This window comes from Arctopsyche grandis, chromosome 3 (genome assembly GCF_051622035.1).
Source record: "Arctopsyche grandis isolate Sample6627 chromosome 3, ASM5162203v2, whole genome shotgun sequence".
Taxonomy (NCBI): Eukaryota; Metazoa; Arthropoda; class Insecta; order Trichoptera; family Hydropsychidae; genus Arctopsyche; species Arctopsyche grandis.
The window spans coordinates 30,412,051-30,432,097 of record NC_135357.1 but is presented as its reverse complement, the minus strand read 5'-3'; the positions used below and the strand labels follow the sequence as shown (position 1 = coordinate 30,432,097).

At 32.2% G+C, this 20,047-nt stretch overlaps 1 protein-coding gene across 1 annotated transcript; it reads right to left on the bottom strand.

Moving 5' to 3' along the window:
• Positions 1 to 129: 129 nt before the first annotated feature.
• On the bottom strand, positions 130 to 19,907 carry LOC143909490 (long-chain fatty acid transport protein 4-like). Its single transcript, XM_077427495.1, has 12 exons — positions 19,801 to 19,907; positions 9,839 to 10,048; positions 6,771 to 6,921; positions 6,407 to 6,650; positions 6,082 to 6,319; positions 5,806 to 6,007; positions 4,185 to 4,389; positions 4,031 to 4,109; positions 3,878 to 3,951; positions 3,604 to 3,799; positions 3,418 to 3,508; positions 130 to 2,073 (listed from the first exon to the last, which is right to left on the bottom strand). The coding sequence occupies exons 2-12, from the start codon at positions 10,033 to 10,035 to the stop codon at positions 1,762 to 1,764; spliced, it is 1,989 nt and encodes a 662-aa protein (XP_077283621.1). The 5' UTR covers positions 10,036 to 10,048; positions 19,801 to 19,907; the 3' UTR covers positions 130 to 1,761.
• Between the last annotated feature and the right edge of the window lie 140 nt (positions 19,908 to 20,047).

The following is a 20,047-nucleotide window of genomic DNA, read 5'->3' as shown; positions in this document are numbered from 1 at the left end:
ACATTATATGTATAATAGATACACAAGTATGTATGTATGTATATACGGAAATAATTTACAGGACTTATGTATTATTTCATTACAATTGCAGCTGATGAAGTTTCAAATGTGTTAGAAAAATATCATGATATAATATAAAAAATTTATTCATAAAATATTTTATAACATGTTCAACCATTTCAATTCGAATGATGAAAATAATTTGGTGTACTCGTAATGAATGTATAATATCAACATTTTTCTAATAAATAGTGTCTTCTCTTATCTTACAAACAAAAATAATATAAAAAATGGAATTTTACAAACTAATAAATACAATTGTGCAAAACAAGGAAACCGTCATTATTTAGTATAGTAAAAATATAAAGATAATATAAAATTATTTTGAAAACTAAACACGTTAGATATAAAGGTATTATAGAAATGCGATTTTAGTTAATGAAAAAATTAACACACACATATACATACATATTAGTCAATTCAATACAATGATCATTTTGAATATGTACATTAAAATTTAAATTTATGTACATATATACATATAATAAGTTGATTTTCGAAAAACAAAGACAATATGTATTACAAACCATATGTGTTGTTGTATAAAAATAACAATATTATAATATATTCAAAGAATACATCAAAAATGAAAATGTTAAAAACTGCAATGATAAATTGAAGTCAAGGTACAATAGAAAGGCGTTCAATAGATGTATGAAACAAACAGCGATTAAAAATTTACGATAAACGTATAAACTATACATAATAATATCACATAGAGTTCAGACTAAATATTTTGGTTCATCCCGTTAAAATATAAATGGCATTAAAATTCGTAATTAAGATTCGTAAAGCAAAATCTTTCGAAACATATATATGTATATACATACATAAATACATATCATTTAGTAGTAGAATTGGGTAGGTATGCGAGAAGGTCAATTTTATGAGCAAATGTATATATACTTTATTTTTAAAAGTGGAATAATCACTGAAAAAGAACTTCTCTGCCATAAATAATCAAATATTTTAAACATACAAAAAAGCAACTGTAGAAAATTTTAAGTTCCGCTTCTGTTTCTAATATAAAAATATCACTTATATTATAAATACATGATATAATTTATGTATTATTGTTTGTACTAGTGTATGAATATAGAGTATAGAAATTTATGTTCATCTTGTATATTTTAAAATATGTTATAAAATACATGTTTTCAATGGTAACTATAAAAAATATTCTATTATTTTACATGAATCCAATTTTTTCCCTGTATATTTGATTAAATACTATTGATCTGAAATTTTGTAATTATCACAGTAATTGTACATACATTGATATATAATCGCAAGATAACAAATCAGCAATTATCAATTTATGAAATGATTGACAATTACGATCCAATTAGTATACACAACTGATATATTGAACTCTTGCCTTACGTCACGTAATAAAAATATATAGGTAAAGTAATAAATCACATATATAACTTGATTGCATTTAATATTTCGTCAGTGGCAAGTCGTTCATGTTAAAAATAATCTGATTTTGTTTTAATTCTAGTTTGGTTTAATACCACAATAATTAGCTACGAATTAAAAAGGCGCAATGATCCTCTATTTATATACAAATTTCACTAAACACTATTTCAACAATCATCAGTTAATAACTAACACGACACATCGAGCTTAAGATACATCACAAAATCATATAAAAATTTAAAAAAAAATGCATCTAATTAACACCACAACCTTTCTGTATCAGAGCCTGACTTTTCCACTCAAAATATCGTTGTATAATTCAGTAGTGAGCTGAATATAGCTAGACGACTTTGAGTCGAGGAAGTATATTTTATCTTTGACTTTATTCAAATCAAAGCCGTCCGATTGCAGATCTTTCTTGATCATTTTGAAAGTTGTCGTCACTGGCATACTTGTTAATATCCTAATGAAGACAGGGAAAGCGTACGATGGAAGATCTTTCTTCATTCCTGTGACTAGACTTTGTAAATTGAGCTTGTTTTCTACGTCGACCACTGCAGCCATGCCAGCTCGACCTTCAACATTCGGTATCTGAAAAATTTATATATATCAATATAAAGCTTAGATTGAAAAAAAAAACATTCAATCCCATACATAAGTCAGAAAGAATGTAGTATTTAATCAAATATTTTTATAAACCCAAACTTTTTAACCGTTTGCCCGCGGCCGTCTTCTATGGAAGCTTTGCGCAACAAGTCTGTAGCGCGACTGTCTTCCATAGAATTTCTGAACTTTGCACGGGATTTTGAGCCTTATATGCGCCTATTTCAACTGTTTTAAGGTTCAAAATTGGTTGAATATATTACTGAGAGTTGAATGCCATATATACAATTTGCTTAAAATGAATATATACCAGTCAAAATTAGTTTTTGTGGAACCAAACTGAAACCTCATTTATGTGACGTCACGTCTGTTGAACAATGGCGACGATACGTCTCAATTGTATGAAGAATGATTATTTGACAATTAAGCCAAAACTACGAGATATATTATGTTTTTTATTGTTTAAAATAATACTTTATGTGTTGATTAACATATCTGGTTACTTGAGTAAATATTAAAATCTATTTAAGGTCGAAAACTCGATTGCCAAATTCGCGAAAAAGGTGCCGCGTACAGGGCTTGTTCGCTATATTTATTGCCGCGGGCAAAGGGTTAAATAGTAAGAATTCGTTAATTTTATAAAATTCTTTAAACGATCTTTCGACAACTCTCGAAGAAAGACCGAAGAAAACTGACGTAATAAAATTTCGATACTTTTCCGAGAAATTTGTGAGTAATAAACTTCTTTGACATTATATTTGTATGACAGGGGTAATAAATTCTTTGACATATATTCAACCAATTTTGAACCATAAAACAGTTGAAATAGGCGCATATAAGGCTCAAAATCCCGTGCAAAGTTCAGAAATTCTATGGAAGACAGCCGCACTACAGACTTGTCGCGCAAAGGTTCCATAGAAGACGGCCGCGGGCAAACGGTTAACATTAAAATCAACGATGTCTCAACAGAAGACTAAACGTTTATCAGGCACACAATATAAATTAATAAAAAAAGGTAAATTAGAAGGGATCGCTTTTAAAATTTATCACAGCAAACAATGAAGTTGGTTTGATCGCTTCTGGATCTCTATGTGATTCTATAGTATCGGGAAATAATAATGAAGTGATTGAATATAGTGAAAGAGTTATTCAAAATGGCGAAATAATTATTGAAAATAGAGTTATTGAAAATGGTGAAAAAAAAAAATTAGAAATGGGGGGGGGAGAGGCATCAAAAATATTTTTGACACAGGCGGCCGAGCTCCTCAAGGCGGACTTGACCTTATACAATATATCATATAAACTATATTAAATATTTGAGGAATATCATACCTGAACGCCATAAACTGAAGTATCGGCCAAACCTATTAAATTATTAAGAATGTTCTCTACTTGTGTCGTAGAAACATTCTCACCTCGCCATCTAAAAAAAAAAAAAAAATTATTAGTATTGTAAATAAGTATATTACAAACAAAATTGATCATGTACATATGTAAATATAATGAAATTTTAGTAACCTAAAAGTATCACCAGTCCTGTCTTTAAAATAAAAATAGCCGAGGTGATCCATGACGAGTATGTCACCCGAATTGAAATAACAATCATCAGCAGCAAAAACGTTCTTAACGATTTTCTTGTTTGTAGATTCCTTATCAACATATCCGGCGAACGCATATAACCGCTTCTTATGATTCAATTTACCAAGTAACAGACCTGGAATACAATTAAAACACATTTCATAAATACATATGTAACAATTAAAAAATAATGAGCGTCCATTTAAAAAGGTACCTGGTTCGCCTGGTTGACACACGATACAAAATCCGTTTTTATCTCTCAATATTTCACCGGTTACACTATCACACCTGGAAAATTTAACCGTTAATAAGTCAACTTAGTCACTATATTGTGTAATTAAAAATAATATATGTAATAATATCTTACTTTACAAGAAATATGGGCGATATTGACGAAGCCAAACGTGGCAGGAATCCAACAGCACCTACTCTTGATGTAATGTTCACTAAAACATTTAAAAATTTTGTATAAAATTGTTATACCTAATAAATTATTCAAATATATCGATAAATATCCGTACTCATGTTGGTATTTCCTTCGGTGGCTCCATACAACTCATATATGTTGGGAATTTTAAATGTGTTTTGGAATCGACTCCATATTGAAGATCTCAATCCATTGCCAACCATGAGACGTATAGAATGAGGACCTGCTGGATCACTTTCGTCTGATTTTTCGGCGGCGACCAATAAGAAACGACACATTTCTCCGATGTATTGAGCTATCTGTAAAATGCACAAGAAAATTGTCTTGTTATATATGTAATTGCTGTGACATTATGTAAGTAAATTTGAAATAGTGCCCAATCTTCTACTATATTTATTTATATGTACTTTGGAAAAGGTGGCATAGCCGATGAACCCAATTAGTATTAAACTTGTACATATGTATATAAGTCGCCGCACAATACGGTCAGCTTTCATTTACAGATCAATAACAGTGTGGTGGAGAGAGTGGATGGTTTTAGATATCTTGGGTGCTATCTGGGTGAAACGTGTGAAAGTGGAAAGGAAATTCGCGTTGTGGAGTGGAGCAAGCAAGAGCTACATTCTTGAAATTGAAAAAAGTCCCAACCACACGTGATCTCAGTATAGCACTCCGACTGAGACTTCTACGATGCTACGTTTTCAGCATCCTTCTGTATGGGACAGAAGCATGGATCCTGACAGATGCCACATGCAAGAAACTAGAGGCATTTGAGATGTGGATATACAGAAGGATGCTGAGAATCTCATGGATGGCGCGTCGTACCAATGCCGAGGTGCTTGCCCTAATGGGAAAACATGTCGAAGTGCTCAAAAGTGTGAAAAGGCGTAAATTGGATTACTTCGGACATGTGATGCGGAACGAAAAATACGATCTCCTGCGCCTAATAATCCAAGGTAAAATCGTAGGCCAACACAGTTGGGGCAGGCGGAAAACATCATGGCTAAAGAATCTTCGGCAGTGGTACGTCATCAGCACCCGAGCACTATTCCGAGCAGCAATCGACAAAATAAGAATGGGACATCTAGTTGCCGACGTCCTAGGAGGACATGGCACATGAAGAAGAAGATATGTATATAAATTTTTAAAATCATAATCAAACAGTCGGTACGATGGATGGATTATTGCCAATTTGATGAGGAACCGTTTCAATTGAAATGATCAACTTGGAGTCATAAATATTCAAGTCTGACTTGCAGCATTACAGATAATAGTCAAAATAAATCGAGGTCAACCCACAGGATCGAACCCGGCAACCTCTCGGTGGTTAATATTAACCCAAACACCAAGCTATGCCGCTGGCTAGCTAGCTACAATGATTAATATTCGTTTATCTGCTATACAAAACTAATTTTAAATATAGAATCACCAAATTTTAGAGTACTATCAACTAGTGTTCTATAATTTTGATCATGCAACCTCAAAAATACCGACAAATATGTTTAAAACGTTCCGGGGACCATTTGCTAATTGCTAATGTCAAAGGATAAACAACCACATTTTGTTCATGGTCATTATATTGCCGTTGATTAAAATATGATAGTGTAATAGACTTTGTTGTGGACAAACGTTCAGACACGCTTTCCGATATAAATTCCCGGAGGTCGTAATTTGGACACTTCATGATTATAGCTAACGATTCTAAGAATACACACCGTGCATTTATATTTAATGCAATCTTTCCAGAAATTACTAGCAGAGAATTTGCTCTTCAGAACAACGGTGGTGCCACAAGCGATTGCTTGTCCCGCTCCTAGTATCCCACCAGCAGTATGATGTAGCGGCAAAGGTGTGTATACTACATCTTTATCAGTCACAGATGTCACTATGTTCAGGACAATGGATATCATCAGATACCTAAAAACAAACAAAGAGTTCAATACACGTTTACAAAGTCAACTTATCATTATGTAGCATAATTTCAAATTTACCTCTGATGTGTGATAACAGCTGCTTTGGGTAAACCGGTGGTTCCACTGGTGTAAATATACATAAAATTATCTTTGTATTTTCCGAGAGCAATCTCTTCGGTGGGTGTAGTCGTCGGCATTTGTGTCAATTTAGACGCCACACATATGGCATTCTTCAACAGTGGCGTATCATTTTCCATATTATACTGCAACAACTGGATGTCCTTAATATCAGGATCGTCTCGAATCTCATTGATAGCTATGTATGTACATTAACAAAGGAATACAATCATTAGATACATAATTACTCTATAGTCTATACTTTTATATGAAGAAATTAACATACCATCACACAAATGGTGGGAAAACAATAAAGTGGTCACTTTAGCCACTTTGATCGAGTGGACTAAAGCCGAAGATCTTAACTGCGGTGGCAATAACGCAACTGGAGCTCCCAGGTATGATAAAGCGAGCCAAAAACCTGGATAACGAGCTTCACCGCCGGCTCCTATCAAAACACCGACAGTATTACCTCGCTTAATGCCGACTTCTTTTAAGAAGTGATAAGCTTGATTGGAGAAGTTTGACAACTGAAATCATATAATAGATTTAATGAATGTAAGTAGTTTATATAGATTTGTACATATGTGAAATTAATAATTCTTTTGATATGGTGTTGAAAGTATTTAGATATGTATATACAAATGTACCTTCTGATAATTCCAAGGACCACTTTCTGTGTGAAAAGCTACTTTATCCGGACGCTTTTCAACAATTCGATTAAACTTCTTCGCTACTGTAATTTCGTTTCTTTCACACCACCACAAAATAACGACAGCTTTTGCCATATATATAGCAATTCTGAAACATATGTAAATGCATACATGAGACAACAATACATCGGAATCCAAACAAAAGGTTAATTGAAAATGCAAACTCTGATATAGAATGTTTACCAATTCCAATAATCTTATGTTTAATTGACATTTTTATGACTTTAGCGTATGTCTTCAGGTAAGTCAGAAAAAACTGTTCATCAGAGGTAGACGTAATAATTACATAAATGTTTTATTTTTAATATAATTGTTTCTATCAATCTCAAATTTATCTTAAAAATAAGGTTTATTATCCCTGTATGCTTTGTCTACTGATTTAACTGAAATAGAGCGAGGTTATCTCAAGTTCCATAGTGAACAAACATATATGTATTTGTCATATATATGTAAATACATATATGTGTAGATTCGTGACCAGCACACAATTACATAGCTGTCCTTTAGATACATAGAAGCACATATTCTCAAACATTCTTATGGATTATAAAGAATAATCTATACAATATATAAAATATGTACATAGATACGTTCATCGTCATTTGTAGCCATTCACCACCTACTCCACTGATCCTCTATTCTTCTGTTCTGAGAAACACTAATTCATCTAATTTCACACATTTTTTTCTATTTATACATCCATCCATCTCCTTGCGCCCTTTTACATTCTCTAGGATAACATTCGAGTAGTCTTCTTGTCCATATTTCGCTTATTCCTCTAGCCATATTAACTCTTGACTCATACATGTTTTTCACTTTCTCTCTCTTAGGTCCTAGTGAGCGCATCTGATTTTTCAGCCAAATTTACATACATATATAAATGCAGATTAAAAAAAATAAAATAAAAAAGATGCTGGAAATCGTTTCTTATCAAGCTTTTTACTAAAGAAAATTATATTCAAATATCATTTAAATGAAATTTAAAGCAGATTTTCCAATGGCACTGATCGAATAAAAAAATAAACATAATTAATCTTACTTAAAAATAAATAGTAAAAAAAATAAAAAAATCACTACCAGTATTATACTCATTAAATATCAAGAAAATAAAAATAATTTTACAGGTCAAAATAAAATAATGAAATATTGTTTAAAAAAAAAATACTACTTCCGGTTAACAAATTCTGACCAAAAACCTACCAGCTCTAAGTTAGTACATAAAAGATAGAAATATAAATTTTCAGCTTAATACGTTCAGGGGTGTGGACAGAGTAGTAGGCACAACATTTTTGACCTTTCTACGAGGAAAAAAATCCCACTTCCGGTTTATTAAATTAAGTGATATTTTTTATTTTTACTTAAAATTACTATTTTTATTATACACAATAAATATCAAGAAGCTTAAAACAATTTAAAAGGTCAAAATAAAATAATGAAATATTGTTTTAAAAAAAAATACTACTTCCGGTTTACGAATTCTAACCAAAACCCTACCAGCTCTAAGTTAGTACATAAAGGATAGAAATATAAATTTTCAGCTTAATACGTTCAGGGATGTGGACAGAGTAGTGGGCACAACATTTTCAACCTTTCTAAGAGAAAAAAATCCCACTTCCGGTTTATAAAATTTAATATATTTTTTTTCTTTTCATCACATTGCTACAAGAATTATACTTGAATTTTTTTGTGACGAACACACATGTTTAAGGGGTCAAAAAAAATAGTGGAAGAAAAATCGAACAAGATTAAACTGCCACTTCCGGTCGACAGATGCCTACTAAATTTTATAAATAACTTGGTATTAAGCTTAAACTTCTAGATATGAAATTTCAGTTCAATAAACCAAAAAGTTTTTGAGAAAAACATAAAAAACCTCGATTCTCTAGAGTAAAAGTACTACTTCCGGTTCAGATAGAAATATTTAAAAAATTTAAGGCTATAAAAATTATTATTTCTATCATATTTAAAAAAAAATCGTTCTGATTCAGTTAGTGGTTTGGGAGATAATTGAATTCAAAAACTTAAAAAAAAGAGGACACCTATAAGGGGAGGTACCGTTTCCGGTCAACTTAAGAATTTGAAAAAAATTTACGTCGTGTCGATAAGAATTTCAGTAATTCAGTTCGATAGGACTAACGGTGTTAAAAATATCCCCAAAATACACACACACACACACATTTTTTCTAGATCATGAAAACGTGATCAGTGATCGATTCTGAGTTCGAATCAGTCAAAATCTCGAGTTCGAATTTTCGCATGATCACAAAACTTCATCTATTGTTACTACGTACATCAGAGAAGTGTTATACAATAGAAGTGCCTTTTTGAACAAATACCCTGTGTCAAACGTGTTCACAGTACTATAATTAGTAATAATAGTTGTCTCTGTCACGCTCGTAAGCGTGTCCGCGCGCGAGAAAGAGTCAGAACATCGTGTCTACGCGCCAGCTTTTAATTACCAGACCTTTTTTCACGAACGGAGTGTGGCTACAGCCACACCGCAACTGTCGACACTTTTGATGCCTTAGGGCACTTCTATTGTATAACACTTCTCTGACGTACATAGATAAAGTAATAAACATAATTAATCTTACTTAAAAATAAATATTAAAAAAAAGGGTTCCGAAACATGGTTCCAGTGTGTTACATTACAAAAAAAGCCTTACATATGTATACATACATATGTATGTACATATTATATAAATAAAAAGGCACAGTAATTGGCCCATCAATAGTAGTTAATAAATTGGTAATAATTTATAACTTTTAATTGTATTTTATAAATTACATATTACATATCTAAGATACAATAATGTTTTTTTTTCAGAGCAAATTATTATAATATAGGTATATATATTTTCAAATATTACATATCATATATGATGCACAGTAGACGAAACAATTAGAATGTTAGGTTTATTAACTGACAAACGGCTGTTTTAAAAGTAATCAGAAATAATTACAATAATACTTTTGTTATTGAAAAAATAAAATGGTTATATAACCTGGCATCACGTTTGAAGGTCTTGACCAAGACGTACAACCAATAGGGACGATTAGGTGTGAGTAGGAATACCAGCAAAGCCACTAAAATTCCAGCAAACACTTTTCCCAGAGGCAGTAGGACCAAAGGAGGCAACAAAACAGCAGTAACGATCAGTCTCACCGACGTATAAGGGATCGCCTCTAATTCTCCGTCCATCTTGAGGCCCCACCTGCAAAGATACACAAATTTTAAATATCTATGTATATGCATATTATGTCAGCAGTGGATTGGAATACGCCAAGTTATGGATGAATGTGAATGTGTCACGTTTGTGCTAAATTTAGATCGGTAGCTGCAGAGTTCATTAGTTCAAAGATGTCTAATAGAAACAATTATAGAAAGTGATTATTTCATTATTAATCTTTTACTGTAGAATTAAAATGTAGTAAATGAATAACTGCATACGAGTAAATAAATAACATGGGATTATAGTAATTAGAAAGGCGATTGAGTTGAAACCAGGGATGTGGAGTAGAAGACGGAATTGTAAAAAATAAAACGATTATTTTCTTTAGTTAATAGTATTATAGTATGTATCAGTCTCCAATTTTATTGAAGTAAATCCACTAGTAAATTTAAATTTGATAATTTATTTATAAAAATCATGAATTTAAATTATATTATAAATAAAATCGTTTTTGATGTGTTCTGGCCAAAACCGATTATTTCCTCCACTCATACTTTTTTATTCTCATTGTTTTATTTGTGTATAAAATTCATACACATATACTATTAATGTATTTACTTTTTATTTATACCTATTTAATTATCAATAATTTAATAAATTGGGTTACATGTCAATTTTTGGTAATTGAAAATTGAAAATATTATTATGACTATAAGAGTCGGAGTCGGTAAATTTTGAACCGACTCCACAGCCCTGGTTGAAACTAAAAACTCTCAACTAATTTAGCCCCATTGAGAACGAAAATGACATTGAAATTACTATAATAGTCGTTTAGATTCGACATATGTACGTGAAGTTAAAACACTGCCAACAAATCGTACGAATATAATAAGAACATAATAACAGATCATCAAAAAACTTCCTCTAGGCAATAAGTCTCTTGAGCATTAAGCGCCATCTATTGAAAATTTATTTAATTAATTTTTCTATTGGTGTTTTATATTGTTTATATATAGGTAGGTCGATAGTTTTTCCATTTTTTTCATATTAAACAATTAAATATAAATATTGAATTAAATATATTTAAAAGGTATTTGTAAATCACCATCGAACTATAAAAATCGATTTAAATTTCCATCGTTGACCAAACCGCGCAAAATGGCAAAGTTTCAAAACGATTTGAAGACTGTAGGAATTTTAGCTCAATCGTTTGCGAACGCAAACTAACAAGAACCATTTAAATAAATATACGACCGACACATTTCTTTTAATTAATAGCTTAATTTGCCATAGCCTATGAGAGGTATATTGAATGTTAGTAGATTAAAAAGTATTAGAAGTATGTTAGATGAATTGGGATCGATGAGTATTAGAAATAGTTTAAATCTTAGTACATTGTCCTTTGTTTATAAGTTACATAGATCATAAGTTACTACTTGAGTATTTTAAGAATTATACAAGAAATAATGATATCAATTGGTATTATATTAGAAATAAGAACTATTTGGGTTTGGTGCAAACGATCGACAAGCGCCAGACAGACTGAACCACAGATTAACTGGATGGCTGCTTTAAACGCAATTCTCGACTTCACGAATTAGATAGATTGCACATCAGATGACGAGTAACCTTTCGATGTGCACAGATGCAATTATTAAAATTGAGTTGTATCTTTCTGGCGAGTTTAATAAGGCAAAATTCTGAACTAAAGTATCAGAAGCACATAACGTATACATGGTAGGTATGTCGGGATTTCGGGTAGATTTCGCTTAGTGTAAGTGCGAGCAGTGCGCACGCATAAGGTACACGTGTCGTTAATCTGTGGTTCAGTCTGTCTGGCGCAAAAGGGAGACCAGTATAACCCGTGAGGGCGGATCTAGTGTATTATACATCAATGCGCCAGACAGATTGAACCACAGATTAACTTGGTGGCTGCTTTAAACGCAATTCTCGACTTCACGAATGAAAAATTGCACATCAGATGACGAGTAACCTTTCCATGTGCACAGATGCAATTATTAAAATGGTAATTATTAAAATTGAGTTGGATCTTTCTGGCGAGTGTTTAATAATTTAATAAGGAAAAATTCGGAACTGAAGTATCAGAAGCACATAACGTATACAGGGTAGGTATGTCGGGATTTCGGGTAGATTTCGCTTAGTGTAAGTGCGAGCAGTGCGCACGCATAAGGTACACGTGTCGTTAATCTGTGGTTCAGTCTGTCTGGCGCTTTTCGATCGTTTGCACCGCATCGAACTGAAATGTTATATTCATCACTCACATTTTAAATATTATATATGGTCAAAATTTAGCAACTAAACAGACACAATCAATGAAAACACACAATATTGATGTGGACTGAAAAGATTTTCATCCAGAAATGAAAAGTCATTTGGTGCTAGAGTGTTAAATGACTAAAGTATTTAACCACATACATCGTGGTTAAATACTTTCACAACCTCATCACATTTGATATGCACACGAAATTCGAGCTTTCAAATTCAACATTATCACCTTCCATTTCTAATATTATAAAACAAGATCTTACTATTAATATGCTCCGGTCTAAAATATCCAAAGAAGGTGGAGAACGTTCCGTGACGAAGCCTCAATAAATAATCACTACACATATTTCCAATAAGGTCCATTCGTTATAATATCGACTATGATCTCAAAGCGTGTTATTGTGCACTTAATCTCCATTACAGATAGACATTTCAGTGTCAGATAGTGGTATTTCGGTCAGATTTGAACTTCGGCATAGATTGACTCGTTGATAAGACTATTATTACAAGCGTAAGTTACATGCGGATTCGCCAATGGCGAAAATGGCGACTGAACCGTTTCGAACAACTGTCGGATGTTTGCGGACACCGTTTATGCCCAATTAGTTCAATTCAATTCGCATCGTCGAGATCAGCAGCGGGGTTTCCATTCAATCGCGATGAATGAAACCATCCAAACAGGGGCTACGCACTTATTGGACAATAATGACCATAGTAGGGTATCAATCTTATTATGAATTGATCCATTGGTACATAGTGAATGCCCAGTGTGAACGAACCCAGCATAATACAAGTCCACATGTTTTAAATAAAATGACAAAGATCAAACCAATATGTAAGGACTAGTGTTGTACCCGATGAAATATCATCGCATGGGTGTTGGCATATTGTGTTATTAAATAAAATAAAAAATAAAATGAATGTGTCGGTCCCGTGTTCGATCCGCATGCGGTCGATTTTTTTTCAAATACTTTTTAAATATATTTAATTGTTTAATATGAAAAAAATGGTAGAAACTACCTACATATAAACAATATAAAACACCAATAGAAAAAATAATCAATTAATTAAATAAATAAATTTTCAATAGATAAAATTTGGTGCAAACGATCGAAAAGCGCCAGACTATTGATGTATAATACACATACATAGATGGGCCCTGACGTGTGATTTTGGTCGGAGATCTTGTCTTCACTAACTGAGGGGTGCGGGGGGTTTAACTAGCGGGGAAGTTGGGTTTTTTTCCCTACGACGCAGCGGTACCTACCTACCTACTAAGAGAAACTGTGCATGCGCCATGTATTTGCATGCGCCAAAAGGGAGACCAGTATAACACGTGAGGGCGGATCTAGTGTATTATACATCAATGCGCCAGACAGATTAACTGGATGGCTGCTTTAAATGCAATTCTCGACTTCACGAATGAAAAATTGCACATCAGATGACGAGTAACCTTTCGATGTGCACAGATGCAATTATTAAAATGGTAATTATTAAAATTGAGTTGGATCTTTCTGGCGAGTTTTTAATAAATTAATAAGGAAAAATTCGGAACTGAAGTATCAGAAGCACAGAACGTATACAGGGTAGGCATGTCGGGACTTCGGGTAGATTTCGCTTAGTTTAAGTGCGAGCAGTGCGCACGCATAAGGTACACGTGTCGTTAATCTGTGGTTCAGTCTGTCTGGCGCCTTTCGATCGTTTGCACCGCATCGATAAAATTCCTACGGTCTTCAAATCGTTTTGAAACTTTTTCATTTTGCGCGGTTTGGTCAACGATGGAAATTTCAATCGATTTTCATAGTTCGATGGTGATTTACTAATATATATTTAATTTAATATTTATATTTAATTGTTTAATATGAAAAAATGGTAGAAACTACCTATCTACCTATATATAAACAATATAAAACACCAATAGAAAAAAAATAATTATTTAAATAAATAGATTTTCAATAGATGGCAGTAAATCCTCAGAGAATTAGCGCCATATATTTGTCTAGAGGAAACATTGATAGCAAACAGTATATTATATATAGAAGTTTTTTTATTTTGTTATTATATTCTAACGTTGTGTTGGCAGTGGTTTAACCGTGACGTACATATGTATGTCGAATCGAAACGACAATTATAGTACGGCGAGAGTTATCTCGGATACACAGACAGACACACACACAACTGACCTGTCACAGCTTACTGAAACGGGTGACCGTAAAAAAGTCGACAGTGAAAAAGTCGAAAATGTTCGTCTACCATGCATACATATGAAAAACGGTTAGTATATACATACATATATCAGTGGCGTGCGGTAAAAGTCTCTATCCCCCCGTCGTACATCCTCACTTAATTTGCGCGAGCAGGATACAACAGGAACAAGAGGAACAGGCTTTTCCTACCGTATCCTGCACGCGCACATTAAACAAGGCTGTATGACAAAAAGAGAGATAATTTCACCGCATGCCACTGATTTATATTATATATACATATGTAGTACCGTTTACCATGCACCTTTTTTTACTAACCTCCTTTACGTTTCACGGCTTTCGTTTACGAAGTCATTTTTTATATCTCTTATTGATCTTTCGACTAAAGATCTTTCGATTTTCGATCTTTGCCTTCCGATATTTGCTTTTTCGAACTTTTCACTTTCGGTGCCGTGAGGTAGACCCATGTGATTTTGATATTTAATTTAGTTTTCGATATTTAATTTTTATTTCGATATTTTGTACACCACTGGTCCCAACGCCGAATTCACTCCGCTTGCCTTCGTTGGCTTAGTGCGTACGCACCATAATACATAAGTACATATTAAGACTCATCCTCATTACGCAATTGCACGTATAAACTCGATTGGATACCTAAAGTACATTTTTCCCATGAACACTGTTTTTTTTTTTAAGTATATATCGCATGTAAGAAATAAAATCTTGGTCGCGTTAAAAGATTTTTAAGCTTGATAGTTTCTATGAAATGAAGCCGGAAGAGAGGATCGCTAATTACTTCTTGGTTTGCTCATCTATTTTCTGTTTCTAAATTTTGTTCAACTCACATCAACACTGACAGAATCAGTCGTACGAAACATGCAGTTTATAATTATATATTAAAGTCATCTGTTGCATATTGAACAAATCAAAAGATGATGAAATCGAAGAATGCAAACTATAATCGATATAAAATCAGAGAAGATCAATATCTTATATCACATTATATAAGTTCATCGAATTGTATTGTTGGAAAAAAAAATAGTGATTTATCGATCAAATTATCGATAATAGTAATGATTAATCGATTGTATGATAATCTTTAATTAAATATAACGAATTGCTTTTTCTTAAAATATAATCGTAAAATATTTTTTGTCAAGATATGAGTTATATTTTACGTTGAAATTTGAAATATATGTCCAATTTGGCACTGTACGTACTGTTAGTGGAATTTAGTAGTAAGCGTATCTTTATAAATATGAAGATTATACTTTGATATAACGTACATAATTGGATGTTTCCTACACACGCTAACAATTAAACGTAATCTATAAGGGGTAAAATGGGGGTATTTTATATTTAAAATACTTATATATGATATATAATGAAAAAATACTGATTTCAAACACATTGATATGACATTCTGATGAACCTTCAAGGCGACTATAAAAGTGACATTCGAAGGTGAGACGGAATTGCAATTGTATAACATACTGACATTGATTATAAATTCAACGCAGTCTAACTTCAAACGAGAACCAGAATAAAAATTGATGCGAAATCATCAAGCAAATGATTAAATAGGTAAAATATTCAAACGCGTGTACACTCTACATATGCATTATAATTTGACAGCGCAAAATCAAAAAAAAAGGCTCGGCTTCAATAATAGATCACCCATTGTATAAATAAACCAGCAACATAGCTCAGTGGTCATGAGTTTATTCCCTGGCCCGGTGTTGCTGGCCAGACCTTGGATATGTGACTCCAGATCGATTGTTTCGACCTGGAGTCACATATCCAAGTGGAGTGGAGAGACGAGGCAACCTGGCAATACTGAGTGTATACTCATATTTACTTTCATTAGATAGTGGACTAAAGAAAGAAATAAGTTGAAAATTTCCACTATCTGGGGTATTTTAAGCGTAGTATATAATTACCAAAATATTTCATGTTTAGAATTTTATAAAGAAATGAAAGAAAATAAGAAACTTTTGCACCAAACTAGCGGTGTAAATAAATATAGCAACACAGATGATGAAATTGAGAGTGAGAATGAAGATGATTAAATTCAAAAATTAATTTTTAAGCCCACTTAATATGTATATGTATGTTCCGGTTATTATTAAAGTGGAATAAGGCATGTAATATTTATTTTAAGATAATTGGACTTCTACGTAAACTTGTTTTAAAAATTATTTTGATACTACCATACATAAAAATAAATTTATAAATTATGATTATAAATATAATCTTTCCTGTACTGGTGGCATTTTACGATTACCTTGTAAAATAATCGTATTTTTGGTACATTAAATGACTTATTTCACTTTAATAATTACCGGCAAAGTTATAAAGAAAATTGTAAAAATCAACATTTTTTGTTAAATGTTCTCTTTTTTTTTTGTTTATGACACTTGGCAACCCTAGGTTTGAGTATATGTAGTCAAACGAAATTTAATTATAAATGTGGATATTTGAAATTATGTATGTATGTATATAAAATACACACATTGAAAGAAACGTAAGTCTTCACAACGAAAATATAATTGGACAATAGGTAATCAAAAAATCAATATTTGGCACTTAAAACGAAATGCTGTACATATATTCAGCTTGGGGTCATAAATTTGGGACGAATTATTTTTGTGGTGGTTACGATGCAGTGTTTCAAGGTTAAGGTGACCATTCGTACTGATTATACCATATCTGTTCAGCTAAGTCATGAGATAAAACCAGTACACCAATAGTATCTAATAGTATCCAATAGATGGATTTAGGTCTTAACCAATAGTATCTAATAGATGGATTAAAATATATAAATCCTTCAATAAAAATGAAATCTCCTACAAACATATTTGAAAATTAATTGCATGCTGTTTCCGTTTAATGCACCTGCCGAAGGACTTTTTTCTTCTATTAACAATATGTGGTCCAGTGATAAAGAGCAATTGAATATAAGCTTAAAATTTAATTAACATTGAATTCATTTTATAACAAAATTGATTCATTTTTTCATAAATGTGCATCCATGATTTTATGTTCGTTTTTAATAACACTGAGCAACAAAAATCACGTTTTTAAGTTAGGGCCGGGCCGCACCGTGCGACTTGCGAGCAACTTGGTTGAGGGCGACCAGACCAATGCATGCAGGTAGATGGGACATGCCACACCCGTCAACTTGCTTGTCACACACATTTCCATACATTTTTTCGTGTCGCGCAAGTTGTTGGCCGACAAAGTTGCACGGGCGGCCCAGCCCTTACCAGAGCGGAGACAAATCAATCTTTACTAAGTTTTACCCACTAAATTCGAATATGACAATTATTTTTGTTGATTTTCTTTCGTTTGTGAGATATGATCGTTTAAAAAATGCGCGTTTTTTTCAGTTTTTTGGATTTTACAGTCGATAACCCAAAATCTACTATTGCTGTGCTAAAAGTGAGTATTGGAATCAATAGTCAGATTTTTTTCTTATTGATTTTGATTTTTTTTAAATATTTATGATTAATTATCTAGCGAATTTTACAAGTCAAAAATATATATTTTTACATATTTTTTTCCGGTGTTATATAGGTTATTCATTCCAAATTGACTTTTTTCATTTCAAATTGACTTTTTTTAATTTCAAATTGAACCTTTTTCATTTCAAATTAAACCTTTTTCATTTCAAATTGACCACTTAATTTAATTTGAAATGAAAAAGAGTCAATTTGAAATGAAAAAGTGTCAATTTGGAATGAAAAACTTGTATTAGAAGTTTAATTGGCCAGTATTTTATTTCACCATCTTTATAAGGATTGGTTTTCTATATCAATATATTTATTTTATCTTAACGTACTTATTCAAACAGTAAATTATATTAAATTGAGTCGAAGAATGTTGTCATCACAGTTTTCAGAAATATATTTTTGGATAAAATGTCCTGGTTTTAAATTAGAAAATAATGGTCACCTAATTCAAGGTGTACTTCAATACATACAATTACAGACATTTTAACGGAAACGATATTTACATAAAAATTAAATACATATGTACATTACTAATGTGTATCCTGATATTGGAACGTACATTTCATAGGCATAGGAAACAAACATAAACTACGACTTACAAATCATTTGAAGACTGCATGAGTCGAAGTTTATTTGGCACTAAATTGTGCTACGTGTGCTAATTTGCATTCCAATATTTTTCATACAAAATTTCATTTAAAAAGACATTATAGGTAGGGTGATAATTTTTCTAAGACTCAAAACGGGACGCTCCGCTATAATCCCTATATAAAATGTGTGTTGCACATCCAAAAACTTAATAATTTTAAACAGCCGCCCCCCCCCCCCAGATTTGAACGGTTCTTTAATGTATTATCTAATATATAATTTCGAAAGAGACTTTGTATGTATGTATCTTTGGTTGGGAACTTCGTAAACAAGTCAAAATTTCTATGACGACGATTAGATTTTTGTCGTTTCAAAGAAATTAATATTTTTTATTACATAGATTCACCATGTTTACGCTAATTATATTACAAACACTGAGCGAAGCCGGGTAAAACAACTAGTTATTAATAAAATGATATAATAAAATGGTATTGTAAATAAAATGATACTATAATAATAACATTATAGTTTTCAACACTTATTTAATGCTAATTTTATACTTTTTAGTTTAAAAAATACGTTCAATATATTTTCAGGAGATTATTTTGTACTTGATTTTTGTATTATTTTGTACAAAATCTCTGGATAGATTTTTTAAAATTATTTTAGTATTAATATATAAATAAAAAATTATTAAAAAAATAGTTAAAATTCATATACACTCATTTTTTAAATATATTACACCCCCTCACCCCCTAAAAAGTCATTCCTTACTGGTAAAAAATTTTGCCCCCCCCCCCTGGGAAAAGCTGAAATGACACACCTATATACGAACAATAAAGAACAAAAAATCAAATAAAAGCACACAACAACTTTATCAAAATTATAAACACAACACGTCGCCACAGACACACAGACAAAAAAAAACCAAAACATGTCATAGGGAAAAGGTTGACTGCTACTAATAGCGGAACCATAGATACCTACGCATCTCACGAAAAGCATACACAAATACGTAGATTACATAACCCCAAAACGCGACTGTAAACAAACGTAACTATGGAACCGATGGCTCGATCAACACCGAAAGATAAATTACACCAACGCTTTTACATACAAACAGATAACGACATACGATCCCCAAATGTGCGGTTCCATTATAGGGAAGAAAAATCCCGTTTAAATACAACAAAAGATAACGAACCTGTGAAATAACACCCGATGTATAAATGCGATCGATGTACAGAACTTAGTTTGTTGATATACAGTGGATATGCATTTGGAACTTCTACACGCACCGAACAACAGATGCGTACTGGGCTTGGCTCACGCCCCCTTTGCTCTATCCCACTGATTTAGATTACACAATGGGAGTAGTTGCTCTAAACCTTTTTACTACGTCGAACTATCGGTTACTAGCTACATGTGTAAGTATCCATCGTATATGTTCG

What these genes read in the sequence shown, in the direction of transcription:
- LOC143909490 (XM_077427495.1), bottom strand. Translation starts at nt 10,035, where the DNA reads ATGGACGGAGAATTAGAGGCGATCCCTTATACGTCGGTGAGACTGATC. An exon ending in ACCTTCAAACGTGATGCCAG is followed by an intron (nt 6,922 to 9,838) that starts GTTATATAACCA and finishes CATATGTTTCAG; the next exon opens with AATTGCTATATATATGGCAA. An exon ending in TCGCCCATATTTCTTGTAAA is followed by an intron (nt 3,952 to 4,030) that starts GTAAGATATTAT and finishes TAAATTTTCCAG; the next exon opens with GTGTGATAGTGTAACCGGTG.